Raw genomic sequence first — 13654 nt, forward strand, 5'->3', positions numbered from 1 at the left:
TCCCTGAACCCTACTTTTGTAAAACCGCGTCTGTTCATAGAGTTGATGTGTGCTGCTGCTGACAAAGGTCTGAGTCATTCACATGGGGCTATTGATGACAAAGGAGAATCTGAATGTCCACTAAATAATTGTGACAGCTTGCAGAACAAACAGCAGTGCTGACAAAAGTAAAACCCGGAGCACAAGAGCTCCTCAATCACTAGAGGCAAAATCTCTTAGGCCTGGAAGTCAGCAGATAAGTGATATTTAATAACCGTCATCTCTATTTTGTTCAGTACATCGGTAGAGACAATCGGAGGTACTTGTGGACTGTTGTGAGCTCAGCATGAGCTGTCTGCGGTTTGCGAGCTCAGCTTGACAAGAGACTCAGGGCACTCGCTCGACAAAGGCATCAGATCGTGCATTGATTTTGCAATTAAGAAGACTTTTTGTGTGTTAAGCACGCAACTTATTTATTTTTTTTAATATGATGTAGCAGGTAAGCACGCTGCCAGAGAACGAGTTATCAAACATGCATTTTAAAGCACCACACTGTGACATTGATGATTGCCCATCTTTTTCTTTGCATCACGAAAGGTTTAGAGTTTTCTCATCTGAAGTTTAAGGCAGTGTTGAGACAGTGCTCTTGATGGAGACGCAGAGACACGGCAGCAGGAAATGGGGTCACGTCTCCCACAGGATCCCCTTCTTTTTGCTAAAACTCTGTCTGCCCCCAAATTTAATTAGATTCTGATATCAAGCCTTCCTCTCCTATGCTTCCCTTCCTCTTCAACACGCGTGAAATTGCATGGTACTATCTATTATTTATTCACTCTCGTTTGCTTATTGTTTCTTATGGATGCCTTTGTTAAGGCACTTGCAGCTCTGCTGCCTGTGATAGGATGCTCTGCTTCATCTCCCTCACTGCTCAGACCCACCTCCTCTGCAGGTCTGAGCCCAACTCATTTGCTGGCGTTGGTTGGGGAGCTATGGATTTTTTTCCCCTTTCACCCAATGACAGCACGGTGAGGTGCTATGAGGGCTGAGTGCTAATGAGCTGACTCTGCAATGCTGGGGGAGATGCACTGTAACACAGGGGGGAGTCAGAGGACGGAGCAGGCGGAGGCGCTCTGGCACAGGGAGAGTCAGAGGGGCCATTATGAGCGTGCCACAGAGGGGTTACAGGGACACAACCTCACCATCCAGACAGAGCTGTGTGCCCACAAAGTCAGCCATTCAGCCTAAACTGAACTCCTCCTCTGAAATGACATAACAAAATGGCTCTCCGGAGCCTGTTTCTTCCAGTTTTGTTCGTGTTGAATCTGTTTCTGCTTATTTCAAGAAACTGCAGCCAAAAGGATTACAGAAACAGGTTATTTACTACATCAGTCACTAAGCAAAGTTACACCAGTTGCACAAGGGAAGGCTGATAACCAAATAATAAGACAAAACATCATTTGTGTGATGAAATTAAAGACATTTACACTACTTGCTATAACAAAGACGCTGAAAATCTATAAACTCCATGAAATTGGACTACAAGATGTGAACTCCTCCAGGGCTGAGCCCCTGACACCGGGTTTGTGCAACTGGCAGCATGTTTACTGCATGTTGCCAAGGGAACTTCTTTTACAATGTGGGATTCATACCAGCTCATGTAAAACTCAGTGCCATAAATGTGCTAACACTGCGTGCTCCCTAACTGTAGCCGATGTCGTTAAAAATGTTAGAGACACATTTAAATGTTTAAAGGATTTATCCATTGTTGGAGAAATTTCTAGATAATTCAGGATATATTGAAAGAAAAAAAATATGATTTTATTAGAACAAAGATTTGTGCGAGAAAACGTCCTAATTTTTCCCCCCGCTGTGACTTTAAGAATCACAGTGAAGTGAGAAGAACTTGTTTTGTTTCCTCCTGCAGATGCTGCAACATCTATAAGCTCGTGAATAATCGCGGTCACTTTTCGTGCACAGAAACACATTTTTTTTAAAAGGAGAAAAAAAAAGCAGACTTACAGGCATGGGTAACTGAGAAGCTGTTGGACGACTCGAGGTTGTCGACATTGTAGTTGAGGTGGAAAGGCTTTTCAGTGGTGTTCTGGTTGGTGTTGTAGAGTTGGACAGCGAACCTGAACGCGCTGTGCTCCTGCACCGTGGAACGCATGAACAGTCCCCCTGGAAGAGATGAAAACCCGAGATCAGACAAAGCACTCACACTCGACCGCCAGCTCTGACCGGCATTTTAAGGAGTGAGGGAGAACTCCGTATAGTGATTTCAAACACGCCGCTGTTATTTAAAAGAATACCAATTTTTTATGTTTATTTTTTTTTAACCCGCGCGCTTGTATGTAACTCTTCGGACAACGCAGATGAACCGCCAGTGTCACGTATATCTTATGTTTAATAAAAACCCTAACGATGACAGTGACACAGTCAGTGGTGGCTTTAATGTATTTTTTAAATTCAGTGGATTTCAGCCTGCAACATATGAGAAATCAAGTTGGTCTCTTATCATTGCGCAGAGCTCCGCGCGCTGTATCCGCTTTAAAACGCAATCTTGCAGTTCATATGTCCGTTAAAAACAAAAATCACAAATCTGCAGCCGTGTAACAACAAAACACTTACCGATATTGATCTGATTGGGAAATCCAGCGAATGAGCGGTCAAAGAGCCACAGTAGAAAGAAAACCACGCGCTGTGCCATTTTCTCCGACTTGTCTGTTCAACTCCTTAAAAGGCTCTGCCTAAGAAAATTCATATGTTCTGGATTGAAAGCCGGGCGCAAAAGAAAATCCAGCGGATAGATGATGGTCGCTCACAGTGCACCAATTCATTCATTGAGGTGCTGCCCAGCTGCAGAGCATTTTTTTTTTGCAACTAAAGAAAGAGAGGGGGACCGAGTGAGCAAGAAGGAGAGAGGGAGGGAGGAGGGGTGGGGGTGGTGGGGGAAAGAAGGAGCTGATCTGGACTCCGATTGGATCCGCCAATGTTGGTCAAACTTGATCTGATGTTAAATTAAAAAAAAGCCTCAGCCCGTCAGATTAGCAAGCGACGGCAAGTTATAAGAGCAGCACTTGCGACATTAGCCTACTGTGGGATGAATCAATTAAAGGATAAAAAATAAAATAATAATAAAAAGAAAAACACTGCAATCTCAGGTGGCCGATGATTCCGTACAGCCCGGCCGCTTCCAGCTGTGGTAGTTGCTCCATTTCAAGGCTCGATGAAGACGCTGGATTTGCACCATATGATTCAACCTGCGGGTTTTTTTTTTTTTTCTGTTTCCACGTTTGTGGTATATCTAAAAAGTTTGTGTCCAAGAAATTCCGCTATCACTGTATAGATCCACTGTCGAGAAAACAACACTTTGAAGGCTACATGTGTGATAAATACATGTAGGACACCCCGAGCGCCCTGGGTACGCAGAGCCAACAGAACTGTCCGTGGTCCTGAAAGCGTCTAAAAAAACTAGTCTAAAAGAAAGCAAAAACCATGCACACTCCAGTGTTTCTATTTACCTCACCTGAAAATATAAACATACAAAATACATATTCGGCTTTCTTTGACCACTTGGGGATAATCCAATATCAGACAGCCATCAACAAACTCGTGTTATTTACTTTAAGTTGTACTCCTCTATTGAAACATCTATCACCCCTGTGATTCTGCTCAAGAGAGAACAATTAAGGGATTACTGGCCCATTTATCACCCTCACCAAAGCGCCTTGAAAATTGAGTTTTTAATTGCATTCCAAATGACTGGGGCTTCCGCTATTGATATTGCAATGTACTGAGTTCCTTTTAACACAGGGCAGACTTTGCATTCTGTGTTTAACTTTCTACCATTATTATTTTTATTTTGCATTAAAAGGCAGCATCACGGTGTAACCTGATTTCTCGCAGTCATATTTCTTATTGGCATTTATAACAGCCAGCAGTGAGATCAAGTATGGGGCAGCTGGTCAAGCGGGATCATGCATGTGAAGGTGTGTGTTAGTCACCCGTGTCAACCGAGCAATGATGCTGTATGACCTCGTCATCAGAGAGTGACACTTCCTTTTCACCAGGGGTCAGATGACATCTGCTCCCCCCCACTGGGCAGCTCTCTGGGGAAAAACTGCGATGACATCACATCGATTCTCTGGTCCCTATATTGCTTCTGTGTCCAAAGTTCAGGATGTTGGTTACTTGACCCTAATGGCTGAAGTCATGATGATCAATGTTAAACCATGACCTGGAGACTTTTCTAGCCTGCTATTTCCACAAATTCACATCACACCATAGCCTGGTTTAAAATCTCATCGGTGGTTTGCAACACGTTGTCACTCCCAAAGCATAGAACGGGCTGTGGTTTGAGGGGGAATGAGAGGCCACCTGCTGATTTGGTCACAAGCGATGCAAAACAGTTAATTGGAGGAATACCAAAGGAGCTATTTAATAGATCATTTACAGTACATGCTGATTCTCTGTGTAAACCAACCTAATCATGCATCATTTCAAACAAAACCTACAAAGAAAAAGCATTATTCGCTACAAGGGGAGCCCAAGTAATTGAGATAAGACCTCAGTATAATTGATATTAAATGACGATGACTGTGCTGCATTATTTGCAATTAGGACATTTTGGCCATGGCGCATTATCCTCTGCAGGAATTACAGTAAATGTGAAGATACAATCTATGTGAAAACAAATAATTATCTGATCCGGCCTTTTTGGGGGATTTGAGAGGAGTGTTACTCAAGCAGGCGTAATGAAAAGACTAAAAAGCAGATGAAAAGATGTTTCTTTTTATCTCACGATGATGACGATGATTCACGGGCAATAGCTCAGAGCAAGGCAAGCCTTACCAGCAAGAGTTATTCATTTGTTCCCTGCATCCTCCTCCTAACACAACAGGATGGAACCTTCCTCTTTGCCCATTAGAGGATGTGTGAGCAAATAAGTCAGAAACTCTAATATTTATTAAAAATGACAGCATGCCTCTGTGGGAGGTCTGGAGGCAATAAGTGCAGCTATTTTTAGAGTTGATTTGCTCGTGATTGCTGGGTAATTATTTTGTCATCCCGACATAACAAGCTTATGTTTTCTCCAGGATCAGAAAATAATCTCGACATGTGAACATGTGTAATGTGGTAATCATTTATAATCAGCAGGTGGAAGGAGTTTCTATTATTTATTGCCACAGATTGCCTCATCTCGGTAGTTCTCAAACTTTTTTGTGCTTGTGGCTCCTGGCCAGCTGGAAAGTTTCTGCTGTTGCTGCATAAACGTTGAACATATTGAATGCAGTTAGGCTCATATTTTTGTAGGACAAAGACATGATTTTTGTAGTTTTGTACGCCAGGGCAGTGGAATTTAAATCAAACAATCAAGATGTGATTGAGGTGCAGGAGTTTTAGCTTTTTTTCAAGGGCTTTAACAAAAAATTTTCTAGGAATAGTTTTAAAATTAGTGGCATTTTTATACAGAGTCGCCCATTTTCAGAGGCTCATAATGAATTGGACAAACTAATGTACTATTCAAAATAAGGTTTTATTTTAATGGTTATAAAGGTTTTCACTCCTTGATTGAAAATTCTTTGACTGAAGTCATGGACATCACCAAGTGACACATTTTCTCACTTGACATACTCTGCTGCATTCAGTTGCTGCTTGTTTGTTGGTCTCTCTGGCTTGAAAGCAGATTTTGAACTGCGATCAGCTGACTGACCTGATCATTTAAAGACTATCTCCGTCATTGCCTTGAGAAACTCTTTGGCTCGTTATCTATTTTCACTGTGAAGCTCTGTCTGATCAGTTTAGTAGCATGTGGCTGATTCTGAGCAGAGAGTACAGCCCTGTACACTTCAGAATTCATCCTACTACCTCTATCAGCAGTCACAGCATCCATAAACACCAGGGGCCACAGGCAGCCATACACACCTATACCATAACAATACCTCCACCATGCTTGACAAATGATGTGGTATGCTTCAGCTAATGAGCTGTTTCACTCCTTCATACTTTTTCTCTTCCCATCATTCTGATATAAGTTCACCTTGGCTTCACATCAGTCCAAGGTTTTTTTTCTTTGAGATGTTTTTAGGGAAAGTTCAATCTGGTCTTCCAGTTCCCGAGTATAATCAGTGATTTGCATATTGTTGTAGATTACCTGTATTTCCATTAATGAAGGCATGTCTCAATTGTTGAGTGGTTTTCTTGTTTGTTTGTTTTTTAACTATGGAAATAAATCTGCCATCATGCACTCCAGTTGTCTTCTGTGGGTTTTCAGGCCTTTTGTTGTTGCTGAGCTTTCGTAGACATTCATCATTTTTAAGATTCACTATCTGGGCCCACATCCTCATTTTAGGTTTGACAGTGTTTTTAGTAGATAAAGGCAGATGGCTTAAACATGAATTGAGATGCGTTTTGGGGAAAGCCTCAGAGGGGAATGGCGTTGGCTCCCAGGCCTGGCAGATCCCTTTGTACTAATGAGAAGTGAAAGAATTGAAAAAAGATGAGGGCGGGACAAGAAAGTGAGAATAAACAGCTTGTAAAGCTGGGGGTGTCATATATAGATAAGAACCGGAAGTGGCATGTTTGGAGGTGTGGTCAAGCTCCTGAAATCCAGATGGTTTATCTCCAATTGTACTGAATGGTTGATTTAACCACTCCTAAAGTTTCGGTCTCTCTCTGATTCATTTATTTTGTTTGTTTGTTTTTTTTCTTCAGCCTACTGATGGACTCCTTCACCTGCAGTGACATCTCTTTGTATTTAAAATTACAATAAAAAGTGCTTTGAATCAATTTGAGACATTAAATGTGCTTCATTTGTCATGAAATAATGGAACATGCCTTACCTAGCCACAAGGCTGTTTGTCACCAAATTGCCAAATTACTTTTGAGCCTCTGAAAATGGGAGGAGTCTATATAAAAACATCTCTAATTCTTAAATAGTTAATGAAAATTTGATGTAACACCCCTTGAATTACAGCTGAAAGGCTGCACCGCCGTCACATATTGATTACTTGAATTAAAACACACTGTGGTGTTTTATAGAGGCAAACTGTTCAACATCCACCAAAGCCAAAAGCCTCCCTGACCCCCAATTTCAAATGAAAAGATCCAAATCTGCATCTGAGTTCATGGAATTCAGCTTTTAGCTATTTTTTTATAGCTTGTAAAAGACAAACTGAAAGTATCATAACCTCCAACTTAGCTCCTGCCTTGGCAGAGGATCTTGCCACCTTGCAGCTGTGCCTCTGCCAAGCAGTCAAGCTTGAGTTTACATATTTGTTTCCGCGTTGCCCATTACTGAGAGCTGTTCCTCATCCATCTTGACGGTCTAAGGATAGAGGGTGTCGTTTGCTCTACAGAACGTGAAGCCCCTTGAGGCAAATTCTTGATATGTGATGAAGGGATATGCAAATCCATTGCATTCGACTTGCCTTTCAGCTTTGCTGTTTGTGTGTCTACTGTATTAGCGTGAGAGGAATAAAAACAGTTGAATTTCTTAGCGCTGACAATAAATCTTAATCTGATAGAGGACAACATTGAAGCCATGACAGAAGTCAATGCTTCAAATACAGATGCTCCTGCAAAGAAGCTACAAATAGCAAACTTTTTATTAACCTGGCAGCACAGAAGATGTACAACATGCACAGTTTAAAGGTGGGTATCCAGGATGCAGGATCACCATAAGCAACAAAATGTGAAACAATTTTAGTCTTTCTCCATCTGTTCCTGAGTATATTATTACTTGGATACTTTATAAATCATTATTTTTATTTGAATGCACCTCAGAACATTTGTGCAATTTCTTTTTTAAATTCAAAGGTCCAAACACTGCAGTGCTTTATGGCTTTTTTCCCTCTATGTATGGCTTAAGACGCAGCTCTGCAGATCCGAGTTTAGGCTTTCCTCTCACTCTAATTAAGCAAAAATCTACAGTGTTGCAAGCATTTGGGACTCAAATGGCCGATATTTTTATATTCATATTCTTAAGCCTAAAATGTATCATTGGATGACATCTGGGTTGTGTAAAAGGTTCATATGATGATGTAATCTATGGCCACAGTGTCTCCGACTCTACAAAACTCATTTGGCTGAGTTCACCTGAGCCGGTGACTCCGACTGGTTGATAAGAGCATCTGTGCCAAGATGTGTGGGTCTGCAGGATATTCTCTGAAGCTCTGCGTTTCCTGTGAAGCTCCTCGCTGCCAGGTCAAAAAAAACAGCTGGTGACTCCATTTGTGTCGGAGACAGCGCCTCACTGCCTACAGCCTCCTCTGGTGAACAGTGGGAGTCAGCTCCGCAGGTCTGGGTGTACGCAGGGATTTGGTCTTTAAAAACAAGGGGGGCGGGGGTGGAGATGGGGAGAAAAAGGCGAAAAGAAAGCCACCAAATAAAAACAAAACACCGCAGGTGGATTCCAAAGAAAATGCTCTTGTCGCTAAAAGAACACCACTTTGATGATTACATTTTAATTATTTCAAGATCACATGAAAACAAAGCTCGTTGTGCACGGAGATAATTCTTGAGCAATCAAAAGAGAACAAATCTCAACATAATTAATTGGTCCATCCTGCTTATGTCAGACTGTTGTGACAAGAACAAATCTGGCTCTGTGTGACACATCTGCTTTGCTACACCCTCCTTTGCTGCGATCAGAGGCTTGGCACCCGTGACTCGCAGCTACTGAACCAGGTGGTTGGATAAATTCTTAAATCTGGTGCAGATTACCTTGGAGCTTTAATCTAACGGATAACGAGGCACTGAGACCATTTGTTTTAAATCATCAATGATGGCTTCAATTTGGCAATTTTCTGCAACGAAAAAAGAGTGCATTGCTTTTCTTCTTAACAGTTTGCAAGTTTTAGGACTTGTAATGTATGAAAGGGGCTTTTCAAACCCCATTTCATTGACTTTTCTCACTTATGGCTTTACTCACCTTTCAGTCTTTCATTTTTCCACCCTTTGCTGTGCTTCTTCACATCACTCCTGCCCTGCTGAGGAACTAATTTAAGTAATCATAAAAGCGAGTTCCTCTGGTGAAAGACTCATAATGAGAGGGGACTGAGTTAGTATTGTAGGAGGGATGCAGTTAAACAAGCATTATGCAGCTCAAACTCAAAGATATTTGGAGAGCCTTTCCAAGAGCCCATCAGTCTTGGCCAGATGTTGGGGGCTGATAAGAGAGTCTGCTCTCAAGGAGCGCTTCTTTATTCTGTCAGTGCCTCTTTCCATGAAAGAAACTGTGGGAAGGCAATGGCCTAAGGAGACAGAGAAGCTCTTGCCATTGTGGTAGAGTGTCACACAGATGTAAAGAAACAACAAATCTAGTTGAACAAAAAACATTTTGTGCAAACACTGTACGATGTGGAAATCGCATTTGGTTAACAAAGTGTAAAAATATCTCCACTGGGATAAAACTCACTGTATGTCAAGCGGCAGAACCTTTTGATGGAAAAGATGTTCAGGCATAATCGCTGTGAACTCCCCATGAGGAAAATGAAAACACATCTCGTGGTGCAAAATAAATGACGTGACACAGTTCAGCGCATGAGGAAAGAGTGCCCACCCCAATTCCACTATATTTGAATGGCACTGTATGCTGCGTCACAAACCCATCACGCGCTTTGGCTCCCCGGCAAACACTCTTTGGCCTGACTGTGACAGAGGCGGTGTTATCAGCTGCACAGGCTGACACACTTCAGTCTCTCGCCTCGGGCTTTGCACAGTCAGAACTATGCGACCACAGCAGTCACTTCACTGTGGCAGGAAGACATCTTCACCACATGAGGCTTGAGCTACATGGACTAGGCTGTCAGCACACAGAAGGGTATCTACTCCCCCCCCCAATTGACACACAAATATGTACAGGACCTACATGGTTATGTACACATGTGTGACTGCACTGGGCAAATCGCTGTGCATTTACGATTAATAATGGCACCGTTTGACATGTGTGTCTGGTGAAAAAACAAAATAAAATAACAACGTACACTATACATATATATATATATATATATATATATATATATATATATATATATATATATCTATATGTAAAAGGATCGTCACATGTCTCTGACTCTGATTTCTCAGGTCAGGTCTGATTTCTCAGGTCAGACGTCTGTGCCGCAGTCATTTCAAGACCTGAAAAAGGGAGTGACAGAGGCTTGACAGCGAAGCAAGTTATGGTGGAGAGAATAAAGAAACAAAAATGCAGGCAAGACATGCTCAAAACAATCCCTTCGTGGCAGCAGCAGCAGCAGTAACAACAGTAGCCTGTTATTTTCCCTTCCCCCATGGCCTCAGTTGCCATATCCCAGTAATAGGAGATGGGTGTTGTTCAGTGCCTGCGTGCCTAATTGAGAGGAAAACAAACTGGTTGCTACAGATAATGGGAAAGGTGAGGCGAAATACCATTAATAGTCAGTGATCCTTTTAAATGATTAACAGTGCCCGTTTTGTTACATTGCTAGCGCTGATCCGGTGATTGATGTTTCAGCTGTTACTCCTGCTAATATAAACTTGTTAATGTAAAGGAAAAAAGGGGGGGGGGGGCAGTCTTGCACATTATCGTGTGTATGACATTTTCTCCATGAGTAAATACTGGAGTTTAAGGTGAGTTGACAAACACTGTTACATAAGGTTTTTGTGTAGGCTGAGCAGTAAATATGATGAGCAGCGATAAATGTACTTGTTCATAAAATGTGCGTGAATAACGACAACCACGGGCATGTTAGAAAAGCAGGGAGGGGGTGTTTATATCACAGGCGTGCGTACACATTACCAGACGCGTTCACCACATGATATTAAACCAATGGTACTCCCTCATGCCCGTTCCCAGCATACGAGTAAAGGGGAAAAAATTAAAGGTCGAGGATTTTACGGGAAAACACGCTAAAGACCCGAGACCGTGATGAGTGATAAACATTCTGGAGGCTCTGCCGTACTTGTTAAAAATGCACTCAGCGTCTCTGTAGTTAGAATGAAACATTCAGTAGCTGGGAAAATTAATATTGCATGTCATTACTGGATCAAAGAACGAAGCGGTCAGGAGCCAATGCCAATGTTTTAACAAGTATGGGGCGTACTGGATGTCAGTTTCAGAAGATCAGGGGCAATTACAATATCTTTCTTTCTCCTCTTTGGCATTCTTCCAGCTGGTGGCGCCCTAGGCAACCGTCTAGTCAGCCTTTAGTAAAAAAAAAAAAACAGGCCTGGAAGCAAACATATACTCTATTAAGTGTTGGTGTGTCACTGTATGTCCATGCTAGTATGTTTGTGTGTCTGCTGTTTGTCAGGAGGGAGACTCCTGCTGTTTGTTAGTCCCGCACAGACTGTAATGCTTCAGTTATCCCATTGTTAGCTGCTTCTACTGTACCTGCAATTAAATTTCCAAAGTCAGGGGAGCTTAACTAATTACTCCCAGCAAATGCCCCTTCTTTCCAATGCAAATAACATCACAATATGCTCTAATAGTGCAGAAAGCCATTGCACAGGCTTGGTGAATCGCACACTGTCAATCAATATGAAATTGGATTTGCAACATAATGTTATGTCAGCTATTTCTGTGCATTCATTTGACAGATAAAACTGTAATCAGCCTAATGCAATGCTCTCGCAGAACGGCGTGGCAGTGCAAGTATAAAATGACACCACTTTTTCTCCTTTTTGTCTGAGCGAAGACGGCCAAACTCACTTGCAATATTTCCCAATCACGATATTGACAAGTGTTCGACGAGGCCAGAGCCGGGCAGCTTGTCTGCACGTGAGAATGAAGTCATTTTCTTTTCTTTTTTTTGAACTCACAAATTATCCCAGAAAGAGCACATTGGAATATGAGCTGCAATGTAAATTCCCCTTTTTTTCTGAGGCGTATTATATTCTAATATAGCGTGCTGTCAGGGGCAGCAGCGGGTGGCATTGGAGCACGGTGAGGCTCCAGAGTACAGTTTGGCAAACAACTACTGCTATAATTATATTAGAACATCTGCAAGGCCACCGTCAGGCTATATATTTCAACTGCAGGGATGCAAGGACTCCAAAACAATCTCTGCACTATAATGTGACTCCGTGAAATACTATAGCCAGAGCCTGAGCCGGGGCCATCTCAGAAAGGTTACCGCGAGTGGTGATTCATACAAGATGAAATAACATGGGGAAAACAGAAAAAAATAAATAAAAGAAACTAGACAGAAACAAGCCAAACAACAGCAGAAAATAAAAAATTCATGTGGTTCACTATTAAATTTTATATAAAGACACATCAAGATAGATCAAGATCAGGTATTACAGGTGCTGGGCAAGGCTGACTGTAATAAGTGACAAAGCACAAAACAAGCTTGCTATGAAGTATTTTAAAGATCAAATAAAAAGTCAGTAGCAAACTGTGGTGATGGTTTTATGTAGTGTCCACATCTCTTGTGTGACTGACACAGCATACACTGTGTGAATAATTCATTAAGGAAGGCAACAGATGGACAGAAGTACACCAGCTACACCAGCATAGGAAATACAGCACTGTATGTCTTGAATATCCAAAGAATACTTGGTATTGCAGTATTCATGAGACTAGTGTCTGTTTTTGAAATGACAGATGTCCAAAAAAAGGTATGAGTATACACTGCATTGTTGTAATCAACAAAATAACACAATCAATATAAAAACACTGACCATGCAAAGCTGCTTTTTTATTTTTTTACCCACAACTTTTATTTTTAACCTCCTTTGTATGTGTGTGTGTGTATGGGGGCATGCTGCAGTTTATCACATAACATTTCCTGAACATCACATTCCTCTTAGAGTCATTAAATTTTCACATATTTTCTTTCTTTCTTCTAAAGGTAAAGTGCACCAGTCGTGTCATCCGAGTGATCCAATTCGCTCTGACAGGAGCCTTTATAGCTCGGCCACGTTTACTCTACATGTTCGTATGTCCTTGCGAAATAACCCTTATTCATTTCCATTTATTTTGAACGGTGGTGGAGCCTCGGCAACACCGGCAATAAGACAGCCCATTTATTTGACATGAAAGCTGATGATTACTAAAGACAGTTAGAGTGGTGACAACAAAGGCAGAGGAAACCCGAAGAAGATAGAGTTGGATTGATCTGCCTCGGATCAAACAAATGGTCCTGTCAGCGAGCGGAATGGCTATACTTTATCGTCTATTGCCTATCTAGTAAACCCAGATTTTTGCTTAATGTTATGTTGAAACAAAAGCACCTACCTGAGCACAAAGCTAATATGACAAATTCCCCGAGTTCATCAAAAGTCTGGACTGGCGGTTGTTATGCAAGTCCCCAGTTGGGTCAGTGCACCTGAGTGGGAGTTCTGCTTTAAAAGGGATTTCCAGGAACTTATCTGAACTATAACAAATCGCTCTGGGCTGTAAGATTCATCACTGTCAGACCTTCTTTCTTGCCACGTTTCTATAGGTCATCACGAGCGCACTAAAACAGAAATTTTCTGAGAATATGGCACACTTATTTTAAAACCTCTTCACCTGACATTTTAAAAGGTTAAGCTCCCTGGAAAGGCCAAGCTAATTAAATAATTTCTTCTCAAAGAGAAAAATATCAGCTAATCACTGTGGAGATGTATCTCAGAAATATTAGATCATCATTTAGAAGCACTTTAGAGGAAGCACACAAGCGTGTCACATTGAGCGCACTTTTTTTGG

The 13654-nt window shown here is 41.7% G+C and overlaps 1 protein-coding gene across 2 annotated transcripts in view; it reads right to left on the minus strand.

Annotated features, from left to right (window-relative positions):
- The window catches only part of gria3b (glutamate receptor, ionotropic, AMPA 3b), an 88171-nt gene extending 85354 nt beyond the window's left edge, over window positions 1–2817 (minus strand). For both annotated transcript variants that reach the window (XM_039616783.1, XM_031745192.2), the window contains exons 1-2: window positions 2608–2817; window positions 1999–2157 (exon numbers count right to left, since the gene is read on the minus strand). In XM_039616783.1, coding sequence (XP_039472717.1) covers window positions 1999–2157; window positions 2608–2686 — 238 coding nt within the window. In that variant the 5' untranslated portion in view covers window positions 2687–2817. The remainder of the gene's footprint in view (window positions 1–1998; window positions 2158–2607) is intronic.
- Window positions 2818–13654: the final 10837 nt, after the last annotated feature.

The sequence above is a fragment of the Oreochromis aureus genome, linkage group 2 (assembly GCF_013358895.1).
Source record: "Oreochromis aureus strain Israel breed Guangdong linkage group 2, ZZ_aureus, whole genome shotgun sequence".
Lineage (NCBI taxonomy): Eukaryota > Metazoa > Chordata > Actinopteri > Cichliformes > Cichlidae > Oreochromis > Oreochromis aureus.